Source organism: Pan paniscus, chromosome 6 (assembly GCF_029289425.2).
Source record: "Pan paniscus chromosome 6, NHGRI_mPanPan1-v2.0_pri, whole genome shotgun sequence".
Classification (NCBI taxonomy): domain Eukaryota; kingdom Metazoa; phylum Chordata; class Mammalia; order Primates; family Hominidae; genus Pan; species Pan paniscus.
In genome coordinates, this window is record NC_073255.2 from 178,396,519 (window position 1) to 178,409,508 (window position 12,990).

At 36.7% G+C, this 12,990-nt stretch overlaps 1 protein-coding gene across 7 annotated transcripts in view; it reads left to right on the forward strand.

The window, feature by feature from the left end:
• The window catches only part of AGK (acylglycerol kinase), a 102,594-nt gene that overhangs the window by 61,491 nt on the left and 28,113 nt on the right, over window positions 1–12,990 (forward strand). For all 7 annotated transcript variants that reach the window (XM_034965116.3, XM_008965947.7, XM_008965944.5 and 4 more), the window contains 3 exons: window positions 995–1,027; window positions 2,330–2,424; window positions 8,596–8,665. In XM_034965116.3, coding sequence (XP_034821007.2) covers window positions 995–1,027; window positions 2,330–2,424; window positions 8,596–8,665 — 198 coding nt within the window. The remainder of the gene's footprint in view (window positions 1–994; window positions 1,028–2,329; window positions 2,425–8,595; window positions 8,666–12,990) is intronic.

Genomic DNA, 12,990 nt, shown 5'->3' on the forward strand with positions numbered 1-12,990 from the left:
CCTGAAATTCAGTGAGGCAGGAGAAGATGAAGGGAGGAGATCTGGGTCAGGTTTTACTTTACAAAATGTTTTTAAAGAAATTGTGTATTTGGTATAATTACAGTCATATAAAATATGCACTGATTAGAAAAAGGATTGGAGGGAAATATATCAAATATAAACAAGTGATTTATAATTGGTTATCTGGGACCGGGTGCGGTGGCTCATGCCTGTAATCCCAGCACTTTGGGAGGCCAAGGTGGGCGGATCACCTGAGGTCCAGAGTTTGAAACCAGCGTGACCAACATGGCGAAACCCCGTCTCTACTAAAAGTACAGAAATTAGCTGGGCATGGTGGTGGGCGCTTGTAATCCCAACTACTTGGGAGGCTGAGGCAGGAGAATCGCTTGAACCTGGGAAGCAGAGGTTGCAGTGAGCCGAGATCATGCCATCGCACTCCAGCCTGGGTGACAGAGTGAGACTCCATTGCAAAAGAAAAAATAATAATAGTTGTTTATCTGGCATGGTGGAATTATGAGAAATTTTTTTTGTATTTAGGTATTTTTCACAGTTTTTACAGAATACTATCCTTCTTCATATTTGTCAATAAGAATGATTTGTTAAGTGCACACTCTCTGAGTGTAGCAAAGTGCTTTTTTCCTGTATGTGTACTTCATAGTAGTAAACTAGGGTTTTCTGTATAATTGATGTGTACATCATATTTATACCCATTTTACAGAACTTAAAACATATTTTTACTAATACAACTTGGAGTTTTTATAATTATTTTATCTTAGCCTTTATTGTATTATTGATCCTAGGTCAAAAATAAAATCTAATTTAGCTCTGATTGTATTGGAGAATACTATATGTTTTAAGATCCAATGCATCTTTTAACAGAGCTTCTAAGAAGAAAACAGGAGTAAGTTTATGGTCTATGAAAATTGAATCCAATTCTTTTATTGTAAAGGAAATACATATTATTTATAACAATGTTTTATTATTACATTTGTAGGTTGTTACTGGTGTTCTTCGACGAACAGATGAGGTGAGCATTAAAGAAAGAGTAATTGCATTTTAACTTTTATTTTTCTGTTCTTTTTTATTGCTTTTCTTTCTTTTACTTTTTTTTTCCATTTTATATTTTAAAACGGGTACAAATTGTGCTTTCTTGAATTTTAGAAAAGAAAATACTGCTACCCATGTCATCGAACACATATATTAACACATGGGGACTTTTCTGGTTTGGTAATTGATGGTATCCAATAACTTTGACAATGGTTATTTAAAATTTTGTTATGGAATATTTTTTTCAAAGAACTTTTTCATAAAAGAAATTGTGGCATATTCATATAGTGGGAATCATCTAACAGTTAAAATGAATGAACTAAATGTATAAATATCTACATGGCTAAATCTCAAAAGTTTTGAATAAAAAAAAAGCAGGTTGCCCAGGTATGTTATGCATTTCTACAATGTTTTAAAATTCAGAAAACAATACTATGTATTGTTAATGGATGCTTAGATATGTAGCAAAAGAATAATAATGTGGATGAAAAGGAATCACACCAACCTCAGGATAATGGTCTCCTCTGGGAAGGGAGAGAGGAGAATAGTTTTAGAAGGGACTTTCATTGTATCTCTATCGTTTTATTTCTTGAAACATATGAAGCAAAAAGGTAAATGTTAACATTTGTTAAATATAGGTTGTGTGCACATGGGTGTTTTTGTAACATTATTTTATGCACTTTTCTACAATAGCTAGAAGATCCTTCTCAGTCCCTGTGGTAATAGTACATTGTGCTCAGAATTGTTTTGAACCTTACAGTATCTATTGTATGTGTGGCATTTAATTAAGTTAACTGCTATGCCAGTACCATCTATTACTCGAACTTGTTTATTCTCTTTGCCTTATTTGTACTTAAGATAGTTTATAAAGCACCTTCACCTGTCGTTGGTCACTGTATAAATGGTAGACATTTTTAGTTGAATTTTATCTGCAACTTTATCAAATAGTGTGACAATGTAATACAGTCTCTGTTGCACTAGTGCATTGATATATTATCTTCAAAACCCTCATTATCTTAACGAAATTTCTTTCAAACAGTTGTCATTAATGAGTACTAAAATATTTCTTCCAAATTCTGAGTCATTTTGTTTTCATTGACTGCCTTGTTTTAGAAATTACCCACCTAGCTTTATTTGATTACTGGTCTAAGGATGTGGAAAGGAGATGGGGAGGCAGATACAGGGTCAGTTATTTGTCATAGTGGACACACCTGTGCTTCTCCATTAAGCCTGATTTTCTGATCATAACAATAAAACTTTCCTCTTCTTTTCCCCCCACCAGGCTACCTTCAGTAAGATTCCCATTGGATTTATCCCACTGGGAGAGACCAGTAGTTTGAGTCATACCCTCTTTGCCGAAAGTGGAAACAAAGTCCAGTAGGTTGTCAATGTGGGGAATTAGCATTTGTGGGTGAGCGAGCCTGGGAATGAAAAATTTATGTGTATGCTATAACTTTCTTGAGTTTTGATAGCCTGAAACTTCAAATAATTAAGAGGAGGACCTAGATCAGAGTTCAGCCTTTCAGTTCATTGGGAAGTCTCCCAACTTGGTTGTGGGACTCTTATAATAAGTCTCCAGGTCAGGTAGGGAGGTGAATACTTGATGTCCTTTTGTCAGTTATGAAGATAATATCCCTGACCTAAACCGTTTTTGTGCTTGTACATTGTAAGATTCTTTAGTGAAGACATATTTGTGCTGATCATTTGTTTGCTTTAAGTATATGCAATGACAAATAACAAGTCCCTTGTGAAGACTGAACTAGTAGCCTGGCTTCATTATCTTGATATTAAAAATAGCTAAAACAAGTAAATATAGCCACATCCTTTTGGGAATACTTAAAGTGGTAGACAGTGTAGACAAAGTAGACAGGGAAAGCAGTGTGGCTCTGACATCTAAATTAAATTGCTGTGAGTCTCACAGTGTTCTTGGGAGTCAAGCAAATTGTTGTTATTATTGTTCTTTTTTGCTTGAAGGCATTATGTAAGCAAAGCTCTGCTCTTTCAAGAAGATAGGAATCTTGAATTTGAGCTTTGACAGTGATTAATAACATCATTTTGAGCAAATAGTTGTCAAGAAGACCCAAATAAATGGAGAGATAGCTGAGAGATCAGTTGCCTGATGGTTAACGTAAGCTTTGTGACACATTGGAGGAAGTCAATAAATAAATATTTGTTGCATGATTTAATGAAAATTTTCTCATGATTTTTCTGGTTATAATCTTCTAGAATAAATAATAATAATACCCAAGTGATTTTCTGTTTTGGTTAAGGATTTTTTTTTCTGCTTTGGAATTCTTTGATTAGGCTGGCTTTTGTGAATTTATTTTTGCTATTGTAATGTTAGGAGTCAACTGTATATCTTTTAACAATTCTATATTTTAATAAGCATCTTAGTCCAGTTTTCAAAACACTAGGCATACACACATATATATATATATGTCAGATCTTCATTCAAACTTCTTTTATATTTCAAACCTTAATATAATGGGGATTATTCAGCTATTCATTAGCCATCCTGAGGGCCTAACTACAGGAGAGGCCATTTCAGTTGGCCATCCTTTTTTTTTCTTTTTCTTTTTCTTTTTTTTTTTTTTTGAGACGGAGTCTCGCTCTGTAGCCCAGGCTGGAGTGCAGTGGCGCGAACTCGGCTCACTGCAAGCTCCGTCTCCCAGGTTCACGCCATTCTCTTGCCTCAGCCTCGGAATAGCTGGGACTATAGGCGTCCGCCACCACGCCTGGCTAATTTTTTGTATTTTTAGTACAGATGGGGTTTCACTGTGTTAGCCAGGATGGTCTCGATCTCCTGACCTCGTGATCCGCCCCCCTCGGCCTCCCAAAGTCAGTTGGCCATACTTTTTATTCCCGGTTTAGAATTTCTGAGGGGCAGTAGATAATGACAGGTAATTGCTCACATTTTTGCTTTTCCAAGATGAATCCTGTCTGATTCAGGTGTTGGTTACATTAGAGAGCTTGTCTTCTCCTTGTGTCAGTGTAGATTTTTTGAATTGCTTTAGCCAGTATTCCAAATAGCATATGTCATTGATCCAAGGGTAGACCATTTTCCTTGGAGACCCCTTGCCTGTCCAAAAGCTAATTTACACAGAGTGTGGCAACCCCCAGGGTCTGAGAGAGTCTTCAGTTTGGGGGAACTGATTTTCCCTTGTAGTTAAACTACTACTGTTGCTGCTGATATTTATAGTTTAAAAATTTATAAAACTTAATTTATAAGCATGCCCCAGGGCTCTTAGGTAATCCAGGAAGTCTGTCCTGAGTTCAGAGTTCTGTAGGCCTCATAAAATGGCAGAAGCCTAAGGCTATTTAAAAAGAACAAGGCTTTGCTTTTTACACTGCTGTCAAGATTTGTTGTACCATAGTTACTACAGAGGAAAAAAGAATTTTGAATTTGGAATGTTGCAAGTAAATAATCTGAAAAGTGCTATTCCATGCTACAGTGCTGCTTTATTTAGAACTTTTAGTTATTGGCAGGAGAATGATAAATTATAGGTTGCAATTTTAGCTGTCTTCTGCCAAGCAATTTAGGAAAAAAATTTAATATAAAAAGACTTTATGAGTTACGACAATTTTTTTTTTAAGGTCAGCCTCTCAAAGGCATTTACTAAATCCCTCAGTGTGTTAAATACTGTTCAGAATAAGTACAGTGCTTTAGGATCCTTTCTGATAGCTTTTTTCAGAATTAATATATTCATATCAAATTAACTTAAACTTGTGAGCATGCTTCTTACTTTCTCCTACACTGAAACTCATATTCCAAACTGCTGCCTACTTCCCAAGTAGCATCTATATTGGAGAGAAAAAAATGGTGTAAAAATGAGTTGATAGAGAAACATGAGAAAGTATAATAGTTTCAGCTAGAGTTTAATCCAAGCATTTGAGTTAATTGTCTATCTTGGGATTTTAAAGTATCTTAAGTTGTACCTAACTTTGTTAGAAACACTGGTTTAGGTGGATTTGATTCCTTAGGTGTTTACATTTAGTCCTGAGCACACTGATGGGGAGGCCTGTAGAGCACCCAGATTTTAGATGTGGATTTTTTCTTTGGGAATCCATTGATATCCATTTGATACGTCCAAAGCAGCCTTATAGGTTAAGTTAGCACATCTTTGGAGACAAATTTCATTTTGTGACATGCTGGCTCTGTCCTCTTGGTAATTTCATTCAATCTCTCTGAACCTCAATTTCTCTTACATGTGTTTATCAAATGCACACTAGTAGTACCTACTTCAGAAGATTGTTAAAAAGCTAAAATAGGTCTATTTAGGTAAGTGTAATTATGCCTAGTAAAGTGGACTTTATTCATATTTATTAAAAATTCATTTGGGGGGACAAACAGTAAATAAATAGGTTGACTACAATTACTGAGTCTAGATTCTATAATTAAAACAAATATAAATCAAAACAGATAAGCCTCTATTCTATTGCTAACTTCTTCACCTAGAAAAGTTTTTTTTTGTTTGTTTAAAAAAGGAAAGAATGTTTTGTAGTCATTCAAATCAGTTACCATAGGATGGCAACAATTTCTATGAAATTCACAGTATCAACCAGTTCTGCACATAGCAGAATAGATTAGGAGGTGCTCTGTTTGGTTAGGAACTGCCCTTTTTTGAATGGAAATTAAAGTACTTTCTAAATGACTTCTACTTGTAGTTGTACTTAAACTCCAGACAAAATAATTATTTTACTTTATTAATAATAATTACCGTATTTATTTTTCCAAAATATAGCTATGTAACAATAGAGGCAATAGGACACTAACACTGATATACCTTTACAAAAACATGAAATACATATGGATAAATCTAACAAAATATGTGTAAGATTTATATGATGGAAACTACAAATCAGTGAAGAGAGAAATCAAGAAGACCTAAGTAAATAGAGATACTTCTGTGTTCATGGATTGTGAGGCTTAGTACTGAGATGTCATTCTCTCCACAACTGATCTATAAATTCAATACAATCCCAATCAATGTTTCACAAGGCTTTTTGTAGAAATTGAAAAATTGATTCTAAAATTTATATAGAAAAATAAAGGAAGCAGAATAATCAAAATAATTTTGAAAAAGAACAAAGTTTAAGGATTTACCCTATCTAATTCCAATACTTACTCTAAAGCTACAGTGATCAAAACAGTGTGGTGCTGGCAAAACAAGAGACATAAATCAGTAGAAGAAAGAGTCCAGAATTAGACCCACACACATATGGACAATTGATTTTTCAATAAGGGCACCAAAGCCATTCAGTGTATAATAGAAAAGACAGTTTTTTTCAACAAACAGTATTGGAACAGTTGAACATATACAAAAAGTAAACTTCAACCCATACCTCACACTATATCTAAAAATTAGCGTAAAATGGATTGTAAACCTATATATAAAACCTAAAACTGTAAAGCTTCTAGAAGAAAATCTTTAGTCATTAGAGAAATGCAAATTAAATCTACCATGAGATGCCACTATGCATCTATTAGGACAGCATAAACAAGAAAAAAAAAAAAGCAAACAAAAACCCGTCAAATAAATGCAGCAACTGAAACTCTTGGATATCACTGGTGCAAATACGAAATGGTAGCCACTTTAGAAAATGGTTTGGCAGTTTCTTGTAAAATTAAACATATACCTACCATATGAGCAGCAATCACACTTATAGGTACTTATTCAAAAGAAATGGAGATATATGTCCGTACAAAAACCTATACGTAAATATTTATAGTAGCTTGATTCCTAACTGCCAAAAACTGGGAACAATGCCAATGTCCATCAACTGGTGAATGGATAAACAAATTCCAGTACATCCATACAATGGAATATGGATAGTCTACTGATACATCCATTCATAAACAATAGTGTAGATGAATTTCAAGCTCATGCTAAGAGAAAAAAGCTGAACTGGAAAGGCTCCATACTTTTCGATTCTATTTTATGACATTCTGGGAAAGGCAAAACTCTAGACGCAGAAAACATAGTAATTGTCAGGAGCTGAAGGTGCAGGGAGTGGGTTGGCTGCAGAGGGTTATGAAGGAACTTCTTGGGATGTTGAAAATGTTATATATATTTGTCATGGTGGTAGTTATATGACTGCAGCGTTTGTCAAAATTTATAAAACAGTGTACCTAAAAGTATGAATTTTACTGTGTATATATCATACCCCAATAAATCTAACTTTAAAAAAGAAGTAACACTTCCAGTTTCCAGTTCCACATGTAAGGAGCTTGGAAGTTGTCACTCTGTCCTAACAATAAATAAAAAGCTGAACAACCTGAAAACTCAGCAACTCTTCTTGTATCTGAAGGAGAAGGTAGGACATAGGGCAAACTGCTGCCCCCAAGATTGGAGAGACAGGGGAATACAGGGGATTTTGACTTAACGAAGACACACATTGGAAACCACTTTGGAAACCAGTGCCAGGGTAGGAAAACCTGACCTGTAATTGATAAATTGCTGAAGCTCAGTGTGATTAGCTCTGAGAGGAGTCCCAGTCTACTGGGATCCAGTCATAAGGAGTCCCCCACAATATTGTGAGATATGCCTCCAGGAGCTCAACCAGGAGCTCACAATAAATATCAGAGAAAAATCGCCTTATACTTCTGGCACTGGTGGGGAAAAGGAACCATTTTGAAATATGCCACAGTATTCTGTTCTTCTTAACAAGGCCTGTCCTCAGGAGAAACGAGTTAACCAGAGCCCAACCTGCTGGAGTATTATCAAGGTTTAACTGGGGAAGGGAAATACTTAATTCTAGTCAGCTCCAGCCTTGCATGTGGGAGAAGGGAAAAAGCCAATTCCAGCCTACTCTAGCCATTCTGTCCACCTAAGGGAAGAGAAAAAACTGAGAAACATTTGTTCAAAGTCCAGAGACAGGCTCATTAAAGCCTGAGACCTAATCATCGAACCTAATCATTGCTTCCCCTCCCTTCACATGCTACATGGATGTCAATAGTACATGCCTTTTGATGATACTTTTTTTAACCTATAGACTTTCCAAATGGCTCTCAGAATGTAGATAAGAACGGTCTGTGTTCAAAAGAATCAGCAATTAAAATGAAGCGCATCCTAGTAGTCCTGGAAAATAAGAGAAATATGTCTCAGGTTCTGGATTATATTTTGCTAAGATAACTATAACAAATTCTGCCCTTTAATTACCCTTCTGGCTGTTAGAGCAAGAATAAGTATTGTTTTTGGAAATGCCTGAATTTCTTACAATGAATAAAAAAAGTTATTAAGTGTCATATTTTCCAATGGCAAATAGGAGTCAGGCACAATGTAGAGACTCAGTAAATGTTAAATGAATGAATGATCAGTGCCTTGTATGAACTTCTCCTTGCCAAAACTTTCTCTTTGAGTCCCTATAAACTACTAGTACTTTGGCAGGAGGGAGGGAGAGAGGGAAGGAGGGGGAGAGAGAGAGAGGGAGAGAGAGAGAATGAGAGAGAATATGTGTGTGTGCGTTCGTGCATGAGTGCATGTGGCAGTGTGGTGGGGGAGATGTTGCCTATTTTTCATAATATGATCATTTCCTTTTCTCTTTTAGACATATTACTGATGCCACACTTGCCATTGTGAAAGGAGAGACAGTTCCACTTGATGTCTTGCAGATCAAGGTAAATCTTTTCATCACATACTGAAAAAATTGTGAAAGTAATACTCGCTTACATGTTAAAGAAAATAAAATGTAGCAGTTCAAATGAGGTTATAATGAAAACAATAGTTGCTCTTCCATTCCTACCCCAAGTATTAGTCCCCAGAGGAAATAATTTTACCTGTTAATTCTAGTTGTTATCACTAATTAATATGCTTTTGCCCCTATTTAAAAAATGTGGCTAAAAGCATAATATTTACCATTGTAGTCATTTTTAAGTATACAGTTCAGTAGTGTTAAGTACACTTAGCTACTTTTTTTTTTTTTGAGAAGGAGTCTTGGTCTGTCACCCAGGCTGGAGTGCAGTGGCACAATCTCAGCTCACTGCAGCCTCTGCCTCCTGGGTTTAAGCAATTCTCCTGCCTCAGCCTCCCAAGTAGCTGAAATTACAGGCACCCACCTCCACAACTGGCTAATTTTAACTACTTTTTGATTTATCACTTTTAGACCTTATCTTTGACCTCTTTGTTATACAGGCATACCTCATTTTATTACACTTTGCCTGACTGCATTTCACAGATATTGTGCTTTTTACAAATTGAACGTCTGTGGCAACCCTGCCCCAAGCAAGTCTACCAGTGTCATTTTTCCAACAGCATGTGCTGACTTCATGACTCTGTGTCACATTTTGGTAATCCTCACAATACCTCAACCTTTTTCATCATTACTATATTGTTATGGTGATCTGCTATCGGTGATCTTTGATGTTACTATTGTAATTGGGGCACCACGAATTGTGCCCACATATAATGGCAAACTTAATTAAATATGTGTGTTGACTGCTCCACCAACCAGCCATTTCCCTACCTTTCTTTGTTCCCTGTGACACAACAATATTGAAATTAGACCAGTTAATAACCCTACTTGGCCTCTAAGTGTTCACATAAAGAAGACGCATCTGTCTCTCACTTTAAATCAAAAGCTAGAGATGAGGCCAGGTGCGGTGGCTCATGCCTGTAATTCCAGCACTTTGGGAGGTCCAGGCAGGTGGATCACTTGAGGTCAGGAGTTCAAGACCAGCCTGGCCAACAGGGCGAAACACCATCTCTACTAAAAATACAAAAATTAGCTGGGCATTTAAAAAAAAAAAAGAAAAAAAGCTAGAAATAGGTATGCTTAGTGAGAAAGGCATGTTAAAAGTTGAGATAGGCTGAAAACTAGGCCTTATGCCAAACAGCCAAGTTGTGAATGCAAAGGAACTGTTCTTGAAGGAATTAAATGTGCTACTACAGTGAGCATATGAATGATAAGAAAGTGTGGCCTGGTGCAGTGGCTCATGCCTGTAATCCCAGCAGTTTGGGAGGCTGAGGTGGGTGGATCACTTGACGTTGGGAGTTTGAGACCGGCCTGACCAACATGGAGAAACCCCATCTCTACTAAAAATACAAAATTAGCTGGGTGTGGTGGCACATGCCTGTAATCTCAGGTACTTGGGAGGCTGAGGCAGGAGAATCACTTGAACCCGGGAGGCAGAGGTTGCGGTGAGCCGAGATCACGCCATTGCACTCCAGCCTGGGCAACTAGAGCAAAACTTTTTCTCAAAGAAAAAAAGAAAGAAAGAAAAAAGAAAAGAAAGTGAAGCAGCCATGTTGCTGATAGGGAGAAAGTTTTAGTGGTCTAGATAGAAGACCAAATCAGCCACAACATTCCCTTAAGCCACATCCTAATCCAGGGCAAGGCCCTAACTCTCTCCAATTTTATGAAGGCTGAGAGAAGTGAAGAGGCTGCAGAAGAAACGTTTGAACCTAACAGAGGTTGGTTCATGAGGTTTAAGGAAAGAAGCCCTCCTCCTAACATAAAGTGCAAGGTGGAACAGCAATTAGCTGATGGAGAAGGTGCTGCAAGTTATCCAGAAGATCTAGCTAAGATCATTGAAAGAGGTACCCGTACTAAACAACAGGTTTTCTGTATAGACAAAACAGCCTTTTATTGGAAGAATGTGCCATCTCAGACTTTCATAGCTAGAGACGGGAAGTCAATGCCTGGCTTCAAAGTTTGGGACAGGCTGACTCTCATGTTAAAAACTACTGCAGCTGGTGACTTTAAGTTCAAGCCAATGCTCATTTACCATTCCAAAAGTCCCAGGGCCTTTAAAAATTATGCTACATCTACTCTGCTTGTGCTGTATAACTGGAAAAACAAATCCTGGGTGATAGTACATCTGTTTACAGCATAGTTTACTGAATATTTTAAGCCCACTGTTGATACCCACTGCTCAGAAAAAACAATTCCTATCAAAATATTACTGCTTATTAACAATGCACCTGACCACCCGAGAGCCCTGATGGATATGTACAAAGAGATTAATGTTGTTTTCTTGCCTGCTAACAGACATTCATCCTGCATCCCATGGATCAAGGAATAATTTCAACTTTCAAGTTTTATTATTTAATAAATAAATTGTGGACCAAAGGTCATCAATAGATGAACTACTGTCTTGGCAACAAAGTGAGACCCCATGTATACAAAAAAACTTTGTAAAAAAATTAGACAGGCATGGTGGTGTGGGCCTATAGTCCCAGTTGCCATAGATAGTGATTCCTCTGAAGGATCTGGGCAAAGTAAATTGAAAACCTTCTGGAAACGATTCACCATTCTAGATGCCATTAAGAACATTCATGATTCATGGGAGGAGGTCAAAATAACAATGTTAACAGAAGTTTGGAAGAAGTTGATTCCAACCCTCATGGATGACTTTAAGGGGTTCAAGATTTCAGTGGAGGAAGGAACTGCAGATGTAGTAGAAATAACAAGAGAACTGGAATTAAAAGTGGAACCTGAAGATGTGATTGAAATGCTTCAATCTTATAAAATTTGAATGGATGAAGAGTTGTTTCTTATGGATGAGCAAAGAAAGTGATTTCTTGACATGGAATGTAATCCTGGTGAGGATGCCGTGAACCTTGTTGAAATGACAAAAAAAGGATTTAAAATATTACATAAACTTAGTTGACAAAGCACTGGCAGGGATTGAGAAGACTGACTCCAACTTTGAGAGAATTTCTGCTATAGGTCACATGCTATCGAACTGCATACATGCTGCAGATAAATTCATGAAAGGATGAGTCAACAGATATTGCAAACTTCATTGCTGTCTTATTTTAAGAAATGGTCACATCCACCCCAACCTTCAGCAACCACCACCCTGATCAGTCAGCAGCTATCAGCATGGAGGCAAGACACTCTACAGCAAAGATTATGACTCACTAAAGGCCTAGATAATTGTTAGCATTTTTAAATTTAGCATTTAATGTTAGCATTTTTTTTAAGTTAAGGTGCATACTTTTTTTGACATAATGCTGTTGCGCACTCAATAGACTATAGTATAATATAACTTTTATATGCACTGGAAAACCAAAAAGTTTTTTTGACTCATTTTATTGTGATACTCACTTTATTGCAGTGGTCAGGAACCAAACCTGCAACGTCTGTGAGGTATATAAGAATTGCTCTCTATCTCCTCTCAATATAATTGAAATGCTATTTTTAGTTCCTTTATTTTATTTATTTATTTATTTTTGGACAGGATCTCACTCTGTCACCGAGGCTGGAGTGCAGTGGCACAATCACAGCTCATTGCAACCTCAAACTCCTGGGCTCAAGGGATCTTCCTGCTTCCACCTCCTAAGTAGCTGGGACTATAGGCCCATACCACCATGCCTAATTTTTTACAAAGTTTTTTTGTATAGATGGAGTCTCACTTTGTTGCCCAGGCTGTAGTTCATCTATTGATGACCTTTGGTCCACAAGTAATTCATCTACCTCATATGGTTGTTTTGAATATTAAAAGAGTTAATAAATATAAATAAATATAAAATACTTAGGACAATGATTTTTACCTGTGTGTATGGTGGCCACCTCTTCCTCTCATGCCCTGCCAAAGGTGAAACTGTTCTCATATCTCATCACTCTATTAGAGTAGCTTGTCTTTTTTTGAATTCAGGCTACTTGGTCATCTTGCAATCTTAGCTCTCTGGTGAGCTTTATTAAAGTTATGATTTTGTAGATTATCTGGCTTTTTCTCATTTTTAGGGTGGGACTATGTTCTTGTACTTTCCTGCATGCTAGGTGGGAATAGAATTTCCCATTTTTCTTATTGTGTAATGTTTTCTTACTGATTTATACATGAACTGATGAATTATTTTAGAAATATATTTTTTAAAAAGCCTTAGAAGCAATGATACCTAATAGCAGTGATCATACCTGGCACCCAGAAGGTGGTTTTAAATACCATTCCCAATAAAAATAACCAAGGCGCTGTGAAGGATTGGCTTTCGCAGGGCAATA